This window comes from Cucurbita pepo, chromosome 3 (genome assembly GCF_057944985.1).
Source record: "Cucurbita pepo subsp. pepo isolate OVF chromosome 3, ASM5794498v1, whole genome shotgun sequence".
NCBI lineage: Eukaryota > Viridiplantae > Streptophyta > Magnoliopsida > Cucurbitales > Cucurbitaceae > Cucurbita > Cucurbita pepo.
Window position 1 is genome coordinate 16035960 of NC_141800.1, and position 18489 is coordinate 16054448.

Consider the following 18489-nt stretch of genomic DNA (forward strand, 5'->3'; position numbering starts at 1 on the left):
ACAAAAACAAATTTTAAAAATTATTATTATATATATTTTTTAAAATTTTGACTTGAATTTTAAAATAAATAAAAGGTGTTCATAACTTTAATTTTAAAAAATTAAAAATCAAATAATTATCAAGTTTTTTTTTTTTTTTTTTTCAATTTTGAAAATGTCATCATGATTTTTAAAAAAAAATGCATTAAATTTAAAAAATAAATATGAAATGGAAGAGACTTGGTCTTCCCACCTAAAGTTCTTCTTACTCATAATTATGATTCATACCAACAAATATCTCAACTAAATTTTAAAAAAAAAAAATGTATAAATAAATATTATATAAAAATTATTAATCTCAATTAATATCTAATTAATTCAGTCACCAACAATTCATTATTATAAAAAAAAAAAACTCAACAAACCAATCAAAATCAAACAAAATCCAACGGTTTAACATTAGTAGTTGCGTCTAAGTTAATCCACATTTATGGTTGTTTCTTTGTCTAAATCTTTTGTTTTTTCAAACACAAATAAAATATAACGTTATCCATCTTGCATTCCAAAGGTAAAAGGATAAGAATTTGGTACCTGCAGTATTGGCAATTTAGCTTCTGGTATCTGTATGCTCTGAACAGGAACAGATACAGCAACCTTCTGCTGTTGATTCTGAGATCTTTGTCCCTACCCGACCGACGTTTTCTTTTGTATTTACATTCGTCGTAGACGGATTGACGAGCTAGAACAAGGGTCAGCTTTATTTCTGAGGGTGGGAAGATGAAGCCATTACCAATGAGACAAGTTCTACTTTCACCACTGGACACTATACAGGTGCAAAACACAAGGGAGTTTGAGAATGGAGCAATCGAAGAGACACATCGACCAAGATTCGAACTGATGAGATGCAACTAATTCAAGTTCATATGGTAGAGAGGCTTAGTATCTGAATTTCCACAGGACGAGCAGACGACGGCCATGGGAGTTGCAAGGTGACTCGGCTCACCACGAGGCTTCAATAGATTAGTTTGAAATGAATCGAATATGGTTACGAAGTATCATTCGATCTCGTGAGAAAGTAAGCCTATATGGATACTTCTCTGTCAGATTAAACTTCCAGCTTATGGAACATGTTAGTATTGTCATTGCAAACACTACTTTCCCTGTCCTCTAATTTGAAATCCACAATGCCATTTCCAAACTTATCTAGGTGTCTCACCTTTGCTGCATGAGCGTGCTGGGAAGAAGTCCCCAACATATAATTCTCCTCTAGAAAGACATCCTTACTCTTTCGCTTCTGTTTTACATCCAATAGTCCTAAAGCATGAGCTTCCAAGGCTCTAGTGGTTGGAGGTCGGTTTCGATTACTTTGTCTTCGAGAAATCATGGACGAGTCACGTTCTGAAACATCGAGGCTCTCCGAACACTTATTTGGTCTAGTTTTCTGTCCTTTTACTTCCATGGTGGAGCTTCCATGGCTGTCGGAATCTTGAGGAATAGGCAAATTAAGATCAATCAAAGTACGAGGTACATGTCTACTTCGTGGTGCTTCAACAACAGTAGGATCATCCACATAACTAATAACTGTACTTCTCTTGGATAAAGAAGACAGGGGCAGATTATCAACTTGAAGGAGAATATTGGGGCTTAAATCATAATGATCAGATGAACTGTGTTCCTCTTTTAGCTCAGAATCTGTGAATATTTTAATTAGATTGCAGCTTACTTGTTGACCGCAAGTGTTTAGTTCCCAACTTGCGGAATTTGGCTTTCCCTGACTCATTTGGTGCAGAACAGCCTCTCTTTGTTGGCTATCATTTGAAGACACCTTGTTTGAAGAATTACCTACACAAGTTTCCTCATCAATATGAACTTTTTCATCCAAGCTGATTCTTGTGCCTTTGGAAATGTCGCTTACTTCCTTATTAAAATGCATAGTGTTATCAGAATGAGTATCATCCATTGAAATCTCTGAAGAAATTTGTTCATCATCTTCAAACTGACTCTTGGAAACATAGGTATTTATGATTTCAATTGGCAAACTTCGTAGTTCTCGAACTTTGAATGTGCTTCCATCAGCCAAACTTGTATCAACAACCATAAATTTCATTGTATTTGTACTATGAACGGGCGTTCGTGGCTTAAGATAACAATAACGCTGCTGACCAGACGACTCGCTCTCTTCCTTATCACTGCAGTTTTTGTCGACAATGTCGAGGTCGAGAAGCGCAGGGTCGGAAGCAACCTTACTCAGGACGTCACTAATGGCGTCATAGTAATGTTCTCCCTTAACTTGTTTTCGTCTGCAAAATTTTTTCACACCAGGGATCAGAAACACCAAACCGTGCTTTAAACCGACAGTACCGTAATTGTTAGCCTGCTCAGAATGCCAGCCTTTTGCTAACAAGCGAGGCCAAACAGCCTCCCAAAAGAGGTCACTTGATCGGGCTTTGCTCAACCTGAAATCTCCTGTGAGAAATTTGACAATTTCAACAGGTGTAAGTGTGGAACATGCTTTGCCAATTGGTATTTCTGGCCGGGCTGGATGAGCATGATTAGACTTAACTGGATCCATGGCAGTGCTGGTAAGATCTTGTTTTCCTTTACCAATTCCAACAGCCTCTACAAAGGCATTCAACCCAACTGTAGCTTTCAAAGAGAATACATATTCCTCCAGCCGTACTTTACCCTCAATAAATCCCCTACAAACCTGTCAATGCATCAAAACTTGAGATAAGCTATAAAATTTCAGGCGTCTGCTGAAAATTTCCAAGCAGGTCAAGACTACATTAACAACAAAGAAACGTCTATTTTACACTAACATAAGCTATCAGTAACATAGGAATCAAGTAAAAAATGCAAGACAAAGCCACTCGTTTGACAGGACATTTTTCTTATGTCTCTGTGCCACATATATTGTTCGATTGAGTTCGTTTGGGACGACTGTAAAGTAAGGGAGATGAGCAAAGCTACGAGACCGATAGGGAGAGTAGCAGAAGTCAAATGTTAAAGCAAGTCTATTAGCACCACATACCTCACAATAGTGAATAAGTTATTGAGGCCAAGAGTATATAAACCATTAGTAAGATTGAAATAGAAATGTGTATATTGATTCTTTTGTGCTACAAAATCAGAGTATATCAACTTACCTCCACTAGGATATTTTGCTTTTCCTCTGACAATGAGGACAACAAACGAGATGACAATTCCTGCTGCCTCCAGCCACTAAATAACTTCTGTCCACATATACATTTCTTGCCTCTTGCTTTACGACATACCGTCCATCTACGGTATTTCTCGGATCCATAAAATTTCCCATAATAGAATGAAAGAATATCACCCATCTGTTTAGTTCCAAGAAATTTCTTCACTTGAATGAGGTTCTTACCAAAAATGTATAGTCCAAGGAGAAGACTCGCCATTTCTACGTCGCTCCAGGAATCATAAGAGGAATCGGGAATCAACCATTGACCATTACCAACATTGCTTTCTTTCATTTCCATCTTCATTTCTTGTTGAAGCCGAAAACTTGTTGAATTGCATGAAGTCGTTGCACGTTTCGAATCCTTATTTGTCATGTCATCACAAGATTTAACTTCTTGAGTTTCTGAAACATCCTGTTTCTCAGTCACAGTCGGATGTTTACTTTGGTTTGATGCCATAACAAAATTATCACTGCCATTATGTTGCTTCTGTTTCAAAATCTCAACGTCATAAACATATGCTAATGGTGCAGGAAATCCAACGTAAATATCATGCAGACCACCAGCTTGAATTTTCAAGAGCCCAAAATCATCTGATTTGACCACAAGAGGGGGGATTATTGCCTGGTATTCGTCCCCAATTCGAGGAAGAGCCTCGGGTTCTCCAAAGTCATCCCATGTACTTGAAATTTCTGGAGAAACAGACTGCTCATCTGACATATCCTTGCCGCAAGTACCTTGGTTTTTTATTTGAACAACGTCCATCTGCAAAAGCCATTCACAACATGCAAACCGCTTGACCATATCTTTTTATCTTTACTGATTCTATAATTAGCATATCAAGAAACATTAACCTTGCAAGATTTTATCAAGCATGAACGAGTATCCAAATACAGACATACGTTCATTAGCAACCAATTAAATCCACCCAAGTAATTAACCAAAGAAATAGGATTTCCAAGAAACAAATTCCAAGTGCAAAAACCAATGCAAAAGAAAAACCAGATCGAATTCTGAAGTTGCTATTTCAGAAGAACACAGAAATTTTTTCGTCAACACCTACCATAACAAATCATGTTCAGTCAAGTGGGAAAACACAAAATTTAGAGATAAAAGCAGCGTTTCAAATAATCCAAATTAAACAAGGAACACGATACAAAGATCTCTACATACATTTTTAAAAGAAAAATCCCTTAAAAGCAAAGGAAGAGATACGCAACAGTACTCCAAACTCAGTTCACCGCAATCATATCCAGATCCATATTTTGAACCCAAAGGAAGAATCGAAACAACTACACGTCCCCACATTAACAGACTTAAAAAGTAGCTCCACTCTAGACTTGAATATTAAAAAACTCCAGAAACCTCAGATACAAGCAGCAAAAGAACAGCCCCAAGAGAACAAGAAAAAAGACGATTGCAAACAAACAAACAACTTCAATAAAATACGTTCTCCGAGATTATCTGAATGTGATCTCACAAATTAAAGGTAATCTACTCAAGAGCTCTCGCTAACACTGAGACAAAAATCGAACAAAATAAACACAGCAGAACAAAATTCAAAAACCGGCGTGAAATTTCTTCTGCCTTTACGAAGCGAAACCATATTGTATCTATGAACTCATGAGATAGGTCCTCGAGTTTCTTCAATCCATATACGATAGAGAATCAAACGTGAAAAAATTACAGAAAACGAACCACCACGAAACAATCTACGAGTACTCAATACAGTATAAAACGCAAATACTCGTAAATTATACTCGTAAGAAAGAAGAACTGTACCTGGATTATGGCAAGGCTACGCTTTCATGGCGAGAAATCCAGAATTGAAAGCCGAGACAACGACGAAGACAGTATATATATAAGAAAAAGAAGAAGAAGAAGAAGAAAATAAAACGCGAACTGGTTTCTGTGCTTCGGAGAGAGAAAATAAATATGAGAGAGAGAGGAGGCTGAGGTCCATTTCGATGGACGGAGATAAGTTCTTTCCACGCGCGTCGGATGGCGCGTGAATCAAGTGGCGCGACTACCGTCTACGGGCGGGTCCATGGCAAATAATCTGTACGGCAAATCACATCTTGCCACGTCTGCTGAATGTGTATGTTACGGCGGAATTTAACGCCCTGGGGAGGTTTTACTTTTGGAATATATGTGGCGGGCGGCGGAGAGGTGTTGGTGCACTCGCGGAGTAGCGCGTGGAGAAGTAAATCTGGCTTTTTTTATTTTATTTTATGGTTTTGAATTTTTATTTTCTTCTAAAAAAATGTTTTGAAATCACACATTGGGCTTTTTAATTAAAAAGTTAAAAACATTATTAAATCAAATATTTTAATTAACAAAATTATTACAAAATAGGAAAATATTTAAAAATTAAGTTTAAAAGCATTATTCAAAAAATAAAATTGTCCCTTTTTTATATATATATAATTTAGTCGGATAAATGAAATATAATGGATAAAAGGTTTAAAGGAAAATTAAAATATAATTTAATAAATGCAATTGGACAGATATATTAATACGTATTATAATTATAACTTATAAATAATATATGATTTACTTCTAAACGATGATGATTTGGGAGGTTGTTATTTGTCGATTTAATAAAAATTTAATTATTAAAAAAAAAACGTTTTCGACCTAATATTTTACCATTTAAAATTAATTTTTGCTTTTTTTTTTTTTTTTAATTAAACACTTTTGTAGCCATTGTATTTAATGTTTTTTGTCTTTTATATATTGGAATCGCTTATGATTCACGTTTAATAAAAGTTTCTGCTTTTTTTTTCTTCCGTTAAAAATTATTTTTTGTGATTTTAAATTTTTAAAAAACAATTATCTCTTCAAAAAATAAAAATAAAGAATAAAAAACGCCTTTTATATTTATTTATTTATTTAATGTACTGATTATTAGATTTTTGTAATCCATTTGCAACCTCGGCCGGTGGGAGCGCACCCTCTTATTCTTTGGAGGTCGTTGAAGGCGAAGGGTTGTTTTTTCTTTTAACGAAAATTAGGGTTTTATTGATGTTATTCGTTTTTATCGAGCATGATTGATGGGTTTCATTTTATGTATTAGAGTTATAGCTCGGTTACGTAGGATCGTACTAATCATGTAAGATATTCAAAAGTGACAAAACCCTATCTCAAAGCTATTCTTATGAATTAAGTAACACCTTAAAGCTTCGATTATTTATTTTTAAAATTAATTTGAGAGATTATATATATATATATATATATATATATATATATATATATATATATATATTAACGAGAAAATGGTTGAATTTAAAACAAAACCTTTTAAAATTGAATAAATAAATTTATTTTATATATTATAAAATGAGTTTTAAAAACAGCTATTCAGACATATTTATGCTGCATTTTTTGTTTTGTTTTGAATAATAATTATAAAATAAAGACAGCTTGCCGACAAAATAATATTAATAATAAAAGAAAAACAACTATTTTAAATTCGGCTTGTCCCAGAGGCGTTGATGGGCTTGAAGGTTTGATGATGCTAGGCCCAATGCTTAGCATAACAGTTAAGTTAAATGGGCCGCAGTCCAGAAGCCCAAGTATTGAGCAATAAATAAATAAATAAATAGAGGGGAAAAATCCTTTTTTATTATTAAAGTTAAATAAATAAAAATCTCCTAAAGTTTGCATAAAAATAGGCATTCTCACACGTGTGAACTGCACATTGATATTTCGGGAACCAACATGTTCACCTGCGTTAGCTAGCAGTTGAATTTTCTCATATAACTAACGGGGAGAAATCTCTCGTTGTTCGTCTATTACTTGTTTAAACATAGCTTTTTCACCTCATCCCGGGCGTGTTCCTGTAGAGCCCTGACCCCATTAAGTAAACAAACGTCTCTAATTAAAGTGTCGGTAAGGACATAAGTTATCATATCAATAAAGTAATTATTTGAGCATTGATTAAGACGTTATATTTTTTGTCAAGAAAGTAATTCTCCGTGCATTGTACACGTAGCTTACTGAATCAGTTGCGACACGGATGGGAATACGTGTTCTGAAAGATAAGGTCGAGTCTGATACATCAAACGTCTATTCAATATCTGTGTACGAGTCCGTGATTACTACACGAGATGAACCTTGGTTTGGTGAATTGAAGTTGGCTTTAGGTGTAATATGACTCATAGTTACTCCGCGCGATCGTATACTGAGGTGGTCCCCGCAACGGGATCGTATACTGAGGTGGTCCCCGCAACGATGCTAGCCGGAACTCGATTTAGAAAGATTATGGGCCAAACGATTATTATTAATTTATTATTATTATTGGTAAATGGTAAAAATTAAAGGATGAAAATAAAGCTTTAATTTTTGTAAATTTTAATGATATTTTATTATTTGCTCAATAAGCTTCTTCCTCTCGGACGGTTCCGCCATTGAAGAGTCTCTGAGAGTTCTTTTGGCGCCAAAGGTTCGTGCTCTATCTCTCTCAGAGGGAAAATAGTAATCGGTAATCATGAAGATGAACAATCGTGGGAATACATATGGTTTAATGAAAAATTTAGGAAGTTTAGATAAGATGCCATTATTCATATTGAAATTTCTACGAAATTTGCAGGCTATTGATGGAACATCTGGCCCAAACGCTCCGCAATGCCGCGTCAATTCGTTACAATACAGTTTGTGAGGTGAGGTTTTTACGGTTGTTAATTTTCGCGCATGAATCTTTCTTATTTTTGAGATATGAACGAACAGTAATGGTCAGGATTCGAAATGAATGAAAAGCGGCATGTGCGTAGGATGTCACGAAAACGTGAGGGATTGCAATTGTATGGAGTAGTGGAAGAAAGAATGGAGAAGTTAGTGAAGCAAAATTGACGGTCCTCTTCAGATTCCCAAATCATGAGGTATCAAAAGGCAATTAGACAAATAGTATCTTGCATCTTTTAATTTTTCTTGTGAAATTTAAATCATGAATCTCAATCATTGAAATAGTCATGTTTGACTAATGCAACTCAATAAAGTTTCTCGAGGGTGGGATTTTGGGGCCCGAGTTGAGATCATGACATCAAGAAAATAGTTCCTGTGAAGGGTTATTTGACGTTTCCACTATTACCGATGGAAATTAGAGTGAAATTAAAAAACGTGAGCATTGGATCATCTCTTAGTGGGTTCTGGTCCTTTTTCACGCACAATAACTGCAGCCACATTCCGATGATTCTTTGGTTCCCTTTCATGATCTGTTTTCCTCTGTTCGGAAGTTTTCTATGCTTTTCTACGGTAGACCTTTTATTTATGTATCATGAAAGAGAAATATACCACCTGAAAGTTTTATTTTCTAATTAACATGATAATTAGCTTCTAGTTTGCATACTAAGACATGAGCTAATGTCCATGATAATTTTAGCATTCATCTGATACACATGATGCATTTAGCAATCTTTTAGGTGAGATTGATAATGAAGTTGGATGGTAATTGTGGTATGATAAGGAATTCTTCTGCTGCAACCATTTTTTAATTGCTTTTGTTGACTGATTATGACTGCTGACATTCATCATATCTGTATTGGCACTAGCAATATGAACATGACAGCATGCACTTTGTTCATCTGGACCTTGCTATTGATATTTGTACTTGTCCAAACCTTTCATAATTTGTTAATCAACAAGAGGAATTTTGTCGTTGATTACCTTTAGCTTTTAAATTTATTATGCAAAGCCTTTGCCATTAACTCCGATTGAAGCTCACCATCTAGAACTTTAGTTTCTTACCAATAAAGATAAAAAGTCCTCTTCATTAGGATTTAGCAGGTTAACAACAATTACAATTTAGCATTAATTTGAAGTCATAGCTATCCAAATAAAGTTTTACATCCTATATTTTGTGGTAACTAAATTTAAAGTTTAAGGATATCATTTAAAGCTTTTAGAGTTGAAAAATGGTGAGGATACAAGGTTTAAAATATGGAGATAAATAATCATTATATAGCCTCATCTTTCAATTTCTCCATTTATTTTTTGACTTTCGAAATTTATTTTCTTTTCCATCTTATGTATACCATTCACAAGAAGAACGCAAGTATAGTTATCTTCAACCAGATGTATTAATTTCAAGATATAGGATTTTTCTATGACAATAAGATGTTTTAAAATTATTTTTTTCTTCCATTGTATAATTTGTGTTTTTCCCTCCTCAAATACTTGTTAAAAAATCACCGACCAAAAAGTTTGTTGACTTTGGATCCTTGTAAAATTAAACCTCAGGATGTCACTAGAATATTTAACTCACAACTTACATTCTTCCATCTCTTCCAAGACATTTCATCAGATATGTTGGTCTTTGCATGTGGACTCTTATCTGCAACCACTCTGCCCATTGAACTTTTTCTAACCAATGGATACACTACTACTTGCATTGGCACTCTCTGCCAATCTCTGATTTAACTTGTGGTGGATGAAACACTGTTTTACTAACCTGCCAGTCTTCGTGGTGGGTCAGTATGAAGCCATTATTACACAGGCTCTTTTGATTTGTTTTTTCAAGCCATTATTATATTCGGTCTGATCATGCTTTGCTTTGTGGACTACTTGTTCTTAGCACTAAGACCTAAATTAAACATTAAGAACAAAAAGGAAACTAGTGATATGGTTTGTGCTTCAATTGAAGCACTTGATGTGAACATATTCATATTCTATGAGCTCTTTTTTGGCCACCATCTAGACGTTCTCTTGCCAAAATAATAATCATAGAGGCCTCGTCCATTAACTCTGGTGGGGATATTATGTTGTTGGTTCCCACATGTATCTTCTCGTATGTAAGAATCTTGTTGAAAAGGGACATCTTCGTCGTGTTACTCTTGTTTTCTTCGAAGTACAGCTGCTATTTGATTGAAATCCACAAAGACAAACATGACTTGACAAGAGAAGAGTCAAATCTTCGAGACACCCAACCAAATTGTCAAAACTTACTAAGCTTAACTAGGTAAGAATTAACCGTGACAGTAGAATCCATTTAAATTGAGAAATAAGTAAAGACATGATGTACATTCTGCACGTTGACTGATATTTTTTTCCTTAATGCCAACGTCACAAACTGTTGTGCTAAATTCTATACAGTGTCTGGCATTGGTATCCCTAGGTGGAAAGTTAGTGGATGCTTTAGCAGGAGTTTTTGGTTGGAATCTTCGCAAATTCCAGGGTTCTCTTTCCCTGTAACTTGTTCGTTACATAGTGCTTACTGTATTCTCCATGATTATACCTTCTATACTTGCATGGGTTTTTCTTGTCCACGAATTCTTGCATTGGTCCAAGCTCTATGTCATAGCCAGGAGCATAAAATGTGACGATAGAAAGTCGGTCACTGTGCTTGTGAGTCACTGCTCTGTGCTCCACGCTTTTGAACCTTCCATTTGTAACAACCTGCATATGTATCAATGAGAAAGGAGTTAAGTTTCCATTTTGAGATAAATCATTTCTATTTTAGACAAAGATTCATTAGTACCTCCATTGTGTCGCCAATGTTGATCACAAATGCATCTGGGATGGGTTGAACAGGAACCCACTTGTCGTCCTTAAGGATCTGGAGCCCTACTGAACTTCCCTTTCCTTGCTGCAAAACAGTTAAAGCACTTCCATCGGAGTGTGGGCTTAGCCCCAAAACAAGATCTGGTCTCGAACACGGTGGATAGTAGTTCATCCTTATTGCCTGTACGGCCACCCCAAACGCCTCTTCAAATAAGTCTTTTTTAAGTCCAAGGCCTAAAGCTATGTACTTCAATAGATTCTGGCAAAGCTTTCTTACTTCTTTTGAGTAAATCTCCACAGTATTGCTGCAAAAAAGAAAAAAAAAAAGGGAGGTGTATAGTACTAAGATACTGGATGGTTAATACAATGGGAACAGTATTTGAAAAAGAACAACCGAACACCCACCTGAAGTTAGTTGGCTTCTTTGGCCATAATAGAGTGTTCCTTATAGAGTCGGGTATAACCCCCAGAGCAAACATGTTACACCAATCCAGTTTTTGGTGCTCTGAGAACACAAATGCTTGCCCGTATCCTTGAACTGTGCCCGGTGCCATTTGGTACTTCTGTTTCTCTTCCAAAGGTAACCTGAAGAATTCCATTGCCTTCCCCTCTATATTTTCTAGTAGGTTCAGAGCAATTCCATGATTGATTACCTAATAGATCAACAGGGCATTAGTCCCCATAGCCTGCCTTAAGCTTTGATTGAAATGGAAACAAATAATCAGTTATTACCTGAAAAAATCCCCATTCCTCACATGCAGAGATTAGGTGCAAAATTTCATCTCTGTTTCCTTTTAGAAGCTTGGATAAATCAATAGTGGGAATGTCAGAGGATGAGATTAAAGCTGTTGCTTGTGTTGGCCTCTCTTGTATGTCCCTGATAAATCTCTGGGGAATGGTGTTAGGCTTAAACTTTCTGAGTTCTTGTACATCATCAATGTGTCCTACGTTGATTGGAGAAATAGGTACTGGAGCCATAGAGAGTGGAGAGTTAGAAACAGAGTTCTGAAAAAGTTAATTTAGATGAAGGTTGAAACTCTTGGAAGTCCAACTTGGAGTGCAAGTATCCCTACCCCAAGGTGAGCCCCTATTTATAGAGCTAGCCAAGCATACAAACTGAGCTACTTGATGCATTATTTCCTTTTTAATTCTTTATAATATATTAGAGTTCTATCTCATACATACACATACACACACATATATTAGTCTTAATGGGGACATTGGAATTTGGGGCATCATTTGACACTTGGATTACCACTTGCATATGTTTTTCTCCCGTAAGTTATTTAAACCTTAAAAAAATTATTTAACTTTTGAGAAAAAACCAAATTTTATTTAAATATAAAAAATTCCTCTAAAATATTCCAAAGTTTTATTATTACCAACAAAAAAAAAAGAAAAAGAAAAAATTAAAATACCTTTTCTATTAATTTTTTTAATAAAAAAATCGTTAATACTTCCTTTAAAAATTTGAACTCTAAGAGTTCAACAATTAAAAGTTTCCACAATGCCTTTAGAATAAGTTTAGAAATACCCTTACTACTAGTTTATGGACGGAAACCATTAGTAATTGCTTAAAAAATATTCTTAAACTATAAAAAACTGCCTTCATATTCAACCTTAAAAAAGAAATTAAAATTCCCCGGTAATTTATTTAAGATATTTTTCTATAATTTAGCCACAAATATTTGCTATTTATTGTTTCGTTTTCTTTTCTAAATATCTTGAGATTCGTGGGGGCATTGGAATTTGGTGCATTATTCGAGACTTGTATTTTGTTGTATCGTTTTCCTGTAATTTATTTAAGCCTTGACATATTTGATTTGATTTTAAACCTACCTTACTTTACCAATTGAAACCGATCAAATTGACCTCGGTCCAGTCTGAGCCATGGATTTTCTAGTTCCTCCCTCTTACATGCAGACCCACTTATTAATTTTAGCTTCTTTTTTTTTTAATCCCTTCTAAATGTTAAATTTTTAAATATTTTCTCTTTTTGATTTTGAAAGTTCAGTTTGTTTTGTTAGAGAACACACATATATATATTAAGGAGACAAAAGAACAGCCTAAGGGCAAGGAATAGAGGTTACCCTCCTAGCAAAGAAGAGTCTTCTAATTGTTAAAAAACACGAGAAAGGTTGGAACTACGAAAGAATTTTGTAGGATTCGTACACCACCAAGAAAGCATTGTGTTGCATCAGTAGCCAAGAGGACTCAAAAGGAGAGGGGCTTATCTTGGAACACTTTGTTGTTCTTTCAAAGCCCTCAAAGAAGAGAATGCTTTGCACAATGCCAATAGACTTTTGGCATTGGACCTAATCGAAATCAAAAGGTCTTAAGGGTATTATTAGAGATTAAATGAAAACTATACTTGAAAACTTAGGAATTAAAAATGTATTTTTCTCTTAATTTTATTTAACAATAATTTCACACTCTCAAACGTTTTAGTTGTTGCTGATATAATGTGACAGAGAAAAGAAGTAGAGTTCCTTTTACGTGTAGTGATATGAGTGGGTAGTAAAGCAGCAAGTGGCCTTACCTTTGTTTGCCATGGAACTAAAATTCAAGATTCTCTTTACCATTTTCTACGGCTGAAAAGGGAACGCGAAATCGAATATATTTTAAAGGTCCCTTTCGATTTGTACAAGAACCAGGATTTGACTGAGGAAATACCATTCACTTTTCTATGATGAATTGTGTACTGAGTTGCTGATTGAATTTTGAAGTAGATTATATTACGGTTTAAAGTCTTTTTGTTCTAATTCCAGGCTCCAGCAGTGGTCAGATCGGGTATATTCAAAGTTCATCCATGTGAGAAGATTTTACACCTAGTTGATGGCACAAGGCATTAGTTAGGCAACAAAAGACAAGTGTACGTCTTTGCAAACTTTTTCTTCCATCTTTGCTGAAATGAAATCTACTTTTACTTTTTGAATTTTTTTTTTCTCCTTTTGGTGGTGGCGGTGGAAGGTGGGTTTAAAGAGAAATGGAATTTGGTAAAGTGGAAATATACAACTCTCTCTGGTGATTCTTAATTCTGTTTTTAATTTTTAATAAGTTTTCAATTTTGCTCTTAATCTGTTAAATTTTTTTAACGTACTTAGAACAGGTTGTTATGTCACTCTACTTGACATGTGCATGCAATCTGGCTATCTACAAAATGCAACCTACTCATATGCAAAGTCTATTTCTTCCAAGTGACGTGTGTCTAGATATTTTTTTTAAAAAAAGATTCTTTAATAGTGAATTAGTTTTTTTTTAATCAAATTTTCAAACATTTTTATAAATTTTGTAATACTTTAAAAGGTAAAGTTATGATATATAGTTTATGTACTCTGGTAGACTGCCTTGCCTGAAGTGAAGTGGTATTGAGCAGCAGCAGCAGTTAGTAGGGGCCATGTTGTGTTCTGTCTTCTTTTTTGTTTTGATGGCTTCTGATCTGCTACCCATCCATCCTAGTGTTGTCATAAATCATCTTTTGCTTTTGCCTTCCACCCCTTTCCACTTCTCCCCCAGGGGTCTCAACAAAACTTTTAATTTAGGTGTCAACCAAATGTTCACATCTTTGATTCTATGAGTGTTGAATGAAAGTATCGATGAAGGTGAAAAGAAAACATAGGTTTGATATTACTAGTAAAAGAATTAAGACATCATTCTTGTTCATGTTCTTTGAGCTCGTTGAATTTCAGTTAACTTACCATGAGTCTCTATTATTAGTGTATGATGGATTCTATGATGAATGAAAATTATTATCATTGTTTTTGTAAAGTTTGATAAAAACTGGCTTCAAATTGGGTGAATCTGAAAGTACATAGTGGAAAGGGGTGGGGGTCCTCCTTAGGCGAAGGCAGCCTTTCCTTAACGACACTGTACATGACTCCTAAATCCTCCTAGAACTCTAGTTCCTTTGAATTACTATTTTTGTCTATTATGATATGATTGTAGAACAGAACATGTTGGACCACTGGTACTCACTGCTACTTGGAATCGCTATTTGTTCTGATAGAGGCTTCGTAAGATTCTCTCTTTCTTTTCCTTTACAAGGAATCGAATATATTCCAAGCTCAACAGGAAATTACTTGGCTGTGTCGTTTTCCTGATGATTTTTACCCCTTGTGTTTAGTTACCAAGTGAAAAATACTTTCATTTCATCCCAGAGTTTTGTGTGTCTTCTTCATTTAGTTTTTAGGTTTTAAAATGTTTCATTTTTACTATTGAATTTTGAGTTTGGTTCAATTTAGTCTTAGATTTCAAGATTTTACATCTTTACTCTGAGTTTAGTAAAATATATTATTGAATAAAATAAACAAATTTATCAAACTTTGAAGAATGTGCTTATATTTCTTAATGTTTAAACGTTTAAAGAATTTAGTATATACACTTTTTTAAAGAAAATTTAAAGATCTAGCCAATACTACCACATGCCACACTTGAGTATTTATGATTTTTGATGCTTTGTTTCTTCCCTGACATGATTAATTCTTCTTGACATTTATATTAATTAATTGCATGCGTTCCCTTTTCCTGTTGCAGCAAAATTTTGGAGGTTTTTGTTTAGTAGCTGTTTTCAGGGTGTAGTTGTAGAGTCCTGTTATTTTTGTTGCTGATGGCTCTGAAGTTGAGAGTTATGTGAGCCAATCTTATGACTCATAATCTTGTCATTATCATTATGTTTTTGAAACAGATCTTATTATTTTTGTTCAAGACAATCATCATTTGTTTAACTAGAAATTCTCTCTTCAGGGAAGATAATGCTTAATGAGGAAAGTATGCTACTCATTGATGACCCATTCCTTCCAAAAACTTTTCAACACCCAAATTGTGGTAGTGGGCCACAAACCACATTGACATATATGTTTTGTTGATAGTGGTTGGATTTACTTTTTTAATAAGGGTAGTAGTGGGATGTGATCAAAGCATTCAATTGTGCCTCATTACGTCTCCATGCCCACTGATAATGGCCCTCAAAAAAGGACACGAGCTTTACTGCCCTTTTTCTGATCCTTCCTCTGTACATGTGTTTTTAAGTACATAAGTTTGTTCTTGAGGAAATTAGAGATTGTATAGAGAGCTTTTTTTTTTTTTTTTTTTTAATTTTTGAGACCTCTAATGTTTTGATTTTGTGTTTGTTTTCTCACATTTTCTTCACCAATGATTTCATCTTTCTTAAAAGAAACATTTGAATTCTAAAACAAAACAAAAACTTTTTTTTTTTTTTTTTTTTTTAATTCAACTAAGAATTTAAATGTTTATTTAATAAAAATATGAAAGTCATACGTAATGTAATAGCTTAAGCCCACTATTGTTGGTTCGGAGGAGAGGTTTACACACTTTTGTAAGGAATGTTTTGTTCCATGGTTGCCGACTATTTCTTACTACTAAATCCTTCCTGAATATCTGATTATTTCTTTCTACTAATTTCTTCTGGAATATCTCACTATTTCTTACTACTAAATCATTTATTTCATTGTACTATTGTCAATTCCTAGTAGTTTTTGGTATTTCTATTTTGGGACCTAAGTCTTTCATTGTTTTTATTTTAGTTGTGTATTCCTCAACACTAACAAGTTCGGCTTTTAGTCTTTTTGAGAAGAACCACTAGAACTCAATCTCGGGTCGAAAGCCCACTGATTTGATGGCTAATGAGCTCGAAAAAGTAATACAGATAGCGTCTCCTATTTATCCTAATAAGCTTCGAAATCATTGAAGGAAGGACGACCGCGAATTCACTAAGGAGACGAGAATTGGGATTGGAGAGTGCTAGAAAACGCAGACACTGACCATCCTCAAAATTCTTCATTGAATTTCTGTGGTTTGATTATCATAACAATTAATCGCTTTCTAAATGAGAAATAGAGATGTTTTGTTTGTCTGTGTGTAGAGTTGAAGTTTATTCGTTTTAATTAATTTAATGAAAAAGTGGTAAAAGTGTTTTTCCCGATAATGTTTACGTTTGTTTGACTCACACACAAACACTTTTTCTTAATGATGATACGTAACGGGCTATGTGGGCTTGCATTGAACAGTGTGCTAACAAGGATGCTAGACTTCCAACAGGATGGATTATGAGATCTCACATGGATTATGAGATCTCACATTAATTAATTGGAGAGGAACGAAACATTACTCATAAGAGTGAAAATTGAGACTTGACGACAACACATAATGAAATAAACCCTAGCGAAAAATATTTACTAGTAATAAATTTTACTTTAAAATCAAGTTATCCTCTTGTTTAAGTTAGAAACTAGCTAAGCGAATTGGAAGTTTAACTGAGTAAACTTGTAATTTAATAAATTTTATAAAAAAAAAAAAAAGTTCGACACGTCGTTCAGCCTCCCGCCCAGTGAGACGACAAAAAGGAGTTTTCCCGGTCATCTCCAATAGAGAAGAGGAAGGGAGGGAAGAGGGCGATGTGGTAAAAGGCGCAGAAAGAAAGCATCCGACTGCAGATTTGAGGGAAAATCCATAAAGTAATAAGGGCATAATAATAATAGGAGGAGGATGGAGGATCTTAGCGAAGAAGAAAGACGAGCTTTACGGGGCAGCAAATTCGCGCCACTCCCATCCCAACCCACTTCCTCCAGATCTCACCCCAGGTTCTCTTTCTTTCGCTCTCGTCTCCCCCCTCCCCCCTCCCCCATCCCCCATCCCCCATCCCCTACCGTTTTCTCTTTCTGTTCATCCCTAAATTCAATGGGTCTTTGAATTCCAAGGTTGGCTCATCCTGGTGGTCCATTGAAGACAAACAAGGCGGCGGCTCTCGCCAAGTTTCTCGACAGGAAACTGCATCAAGATCCTAATGGTTTGTCTTCTATCAATCCCCAGATTTTGGAGCTCGCCGTTCGGAATGCCAAGGCCTCTGTTCTCTCCAGTTCGTATTCCCCACCCCCACCCCCCCTTTTTCTTGTCTCTGTTTTTCTTCTTCTTGTTGCAAGGAAGGTTGCTTTTGTAGAGATCATGAAGAACATAGACCATAAATTTACTACTACTACTACTAATCAACTTTCCTTTTCTTCTCTATATTCAGGTTCTGGCACAAATATTCGCCATGTGGACACTTTCGATGACCCTGAGGTTTTTCCTTTCAGGATTCCTTGCCCTTTTTATCATTCTAGAACTACTTATTTAACGGATGATGATGATGTAGGCCTCTTTTGACGATGGGGAAGCCATGAATTCTGAGCCTAAAAAACAGAAGAACAAGAACAAGAAGAACAAGAACAAGAAAACTAAGAAGAATAAAAAGCAAAAAAAGGTTGAAATCCCTTCAATGTTTTGTTTTAAGCTCTGTGTATTCTGGGTGTTGGTTCTATACATTTCTCCATGATAAACCTGTGGTGATTTTACTGCAGATTGTTGAGGATTCCGGGTGTGGCGTTGGGAAAAGACCCAAAAAGAAGTTGAAATTGTGAGCAGAAACACAACTAACACAACTGGAGATATTCAGATTTCAAAAGGTTGGATTGGGGAATAACTTGAAAGGAGTTAAAATGCTGTGTTTTGAATCAAGAAGCTACTGAGCCCTACAGGGTTGCTGTTCCTGATATTTGTTAAGAGGATTATTTGAGTCTCAGATTAACGAATCTTAAACATTCGATTGACTTGATTTCTCTAGCAAAAGAATGCTTTTAGCTTCTACTTTCTTTTAATCCAATTGCTTGAATACTTACTATTACCTATTTGATCATTCTAGAATTCCATGCTTAAATGGCTCTTCTTCTACTCCAATGAATTTTCTACTATATTTGATATTCTAGACTTCTAATCCAAAGGGTTGATCCCTAAGCATAATCTAATGCCAAAATCAGGA

General features: G+C 35.1%; 3 protein-coding genes and 1 long non-coding RNA gene across 9 annotated transcripts; 2 read left to right on the forward strand and 2 right to left on the reverse strand.

The window, feature by feature from the left end:
- Positions 1-407: 407 nt before the first annotated feature.
- LOC111791384 (uncharacterized) lies at positions 408-5106 on the reverse strand. Of its 2 annotated transcripts, XM_023672697.2 has the most exons (3): positions 4962-5106; positions 3126-3944; positions 408-2686 (listed from the first exon to the last, which is right to left on the reverse strand). In XM_023672697.2, exons 2-3 carry the CDS (start codon positions 3942-3944, stop codon positions 1085-1087), a joined length of 2421 nt encoding a protein of 806 aa, XP_023528465.2. In that variant the 5' UTR covers positions 4962-5106; the 3' UTR covers positions 408-1084. The 2 variants fall into 2 exon arrangements, with proteins under 2 accessions (XP_023528465.2, XP_023528464.2); XM_023672696.2 differs by lacking the exon at positions 4962-5106 and having other exon boundaries at positions 3126-4946.
- Positions 5107-7541: 2435 nt separating this feature from the next.
- On the forward strand, positions 7542-15462 carry LOC111789894 (uncharacterized). Of its 5 annotated transcripts, XR_015420428.1 has the most exons (6): positions 7542-7623; positions 7771-7840; positions 7918-8059; positions 13445-13548; positions 15210-15305; positions 15420-15462. It is a non-coding gene; the product is annotated as an uncharacterized LOC111789894 (long non-coding RNA). The 5 variants fall into 5 exon arrangements; XR_015420425.1 differs by having other exon boundaries at positions 13445-15305; XR_015420426.1 differs by having other exon boundaries at positions 15210-15462.
- Positions 10136-11750, reverse strand: LOC111789893 (protein LATERAL BRANCHING OXIDOREDUCTASE 1-like). Its single transcript, XM_023670612.2, has 4 exons — positions 11409-11750; positions 11082-11329; positions 10654-10981; positions 10136-10571 (listed from the first exon to the last, which is right to left on the reverse strand). The coding sequence occupies exons 1-4, from the start codon at positions 11652-11654 to the stop codon at positions 10311-10313; spliced, it is 1083 nt and encodes a 360-aa protein (XP_023526380.2). The 5' UTR covers positions 11655-11750; the 3' UTR covers positions 10136-10310.
- Positions 15463-16996: 1534 nt separating the features above from the next.
- On the forward strand, positions 16997-18401 carry LOC111790822 (E3 ubiquitin-protein ligase). Its single transcript, XM_023671891.2, has 5 exons — positions 16997-17275; positions 17393-17550; positions 17707-17753; positions 17827-17934; positions 18032-18401. The coding sequence occupies exons 1-5, from the start codon at positions 17181-17183 to the stop codon at positions 18089-18091; spliced, it is 468 nt and encodes a 155-aa protein (XP_023527659.2). The 5' UTR covers positions 16997-17180; the 3' UTR covers positions 18092-18401.
- Positions 18402-18489: the final 88 nt, after the last annotated feature.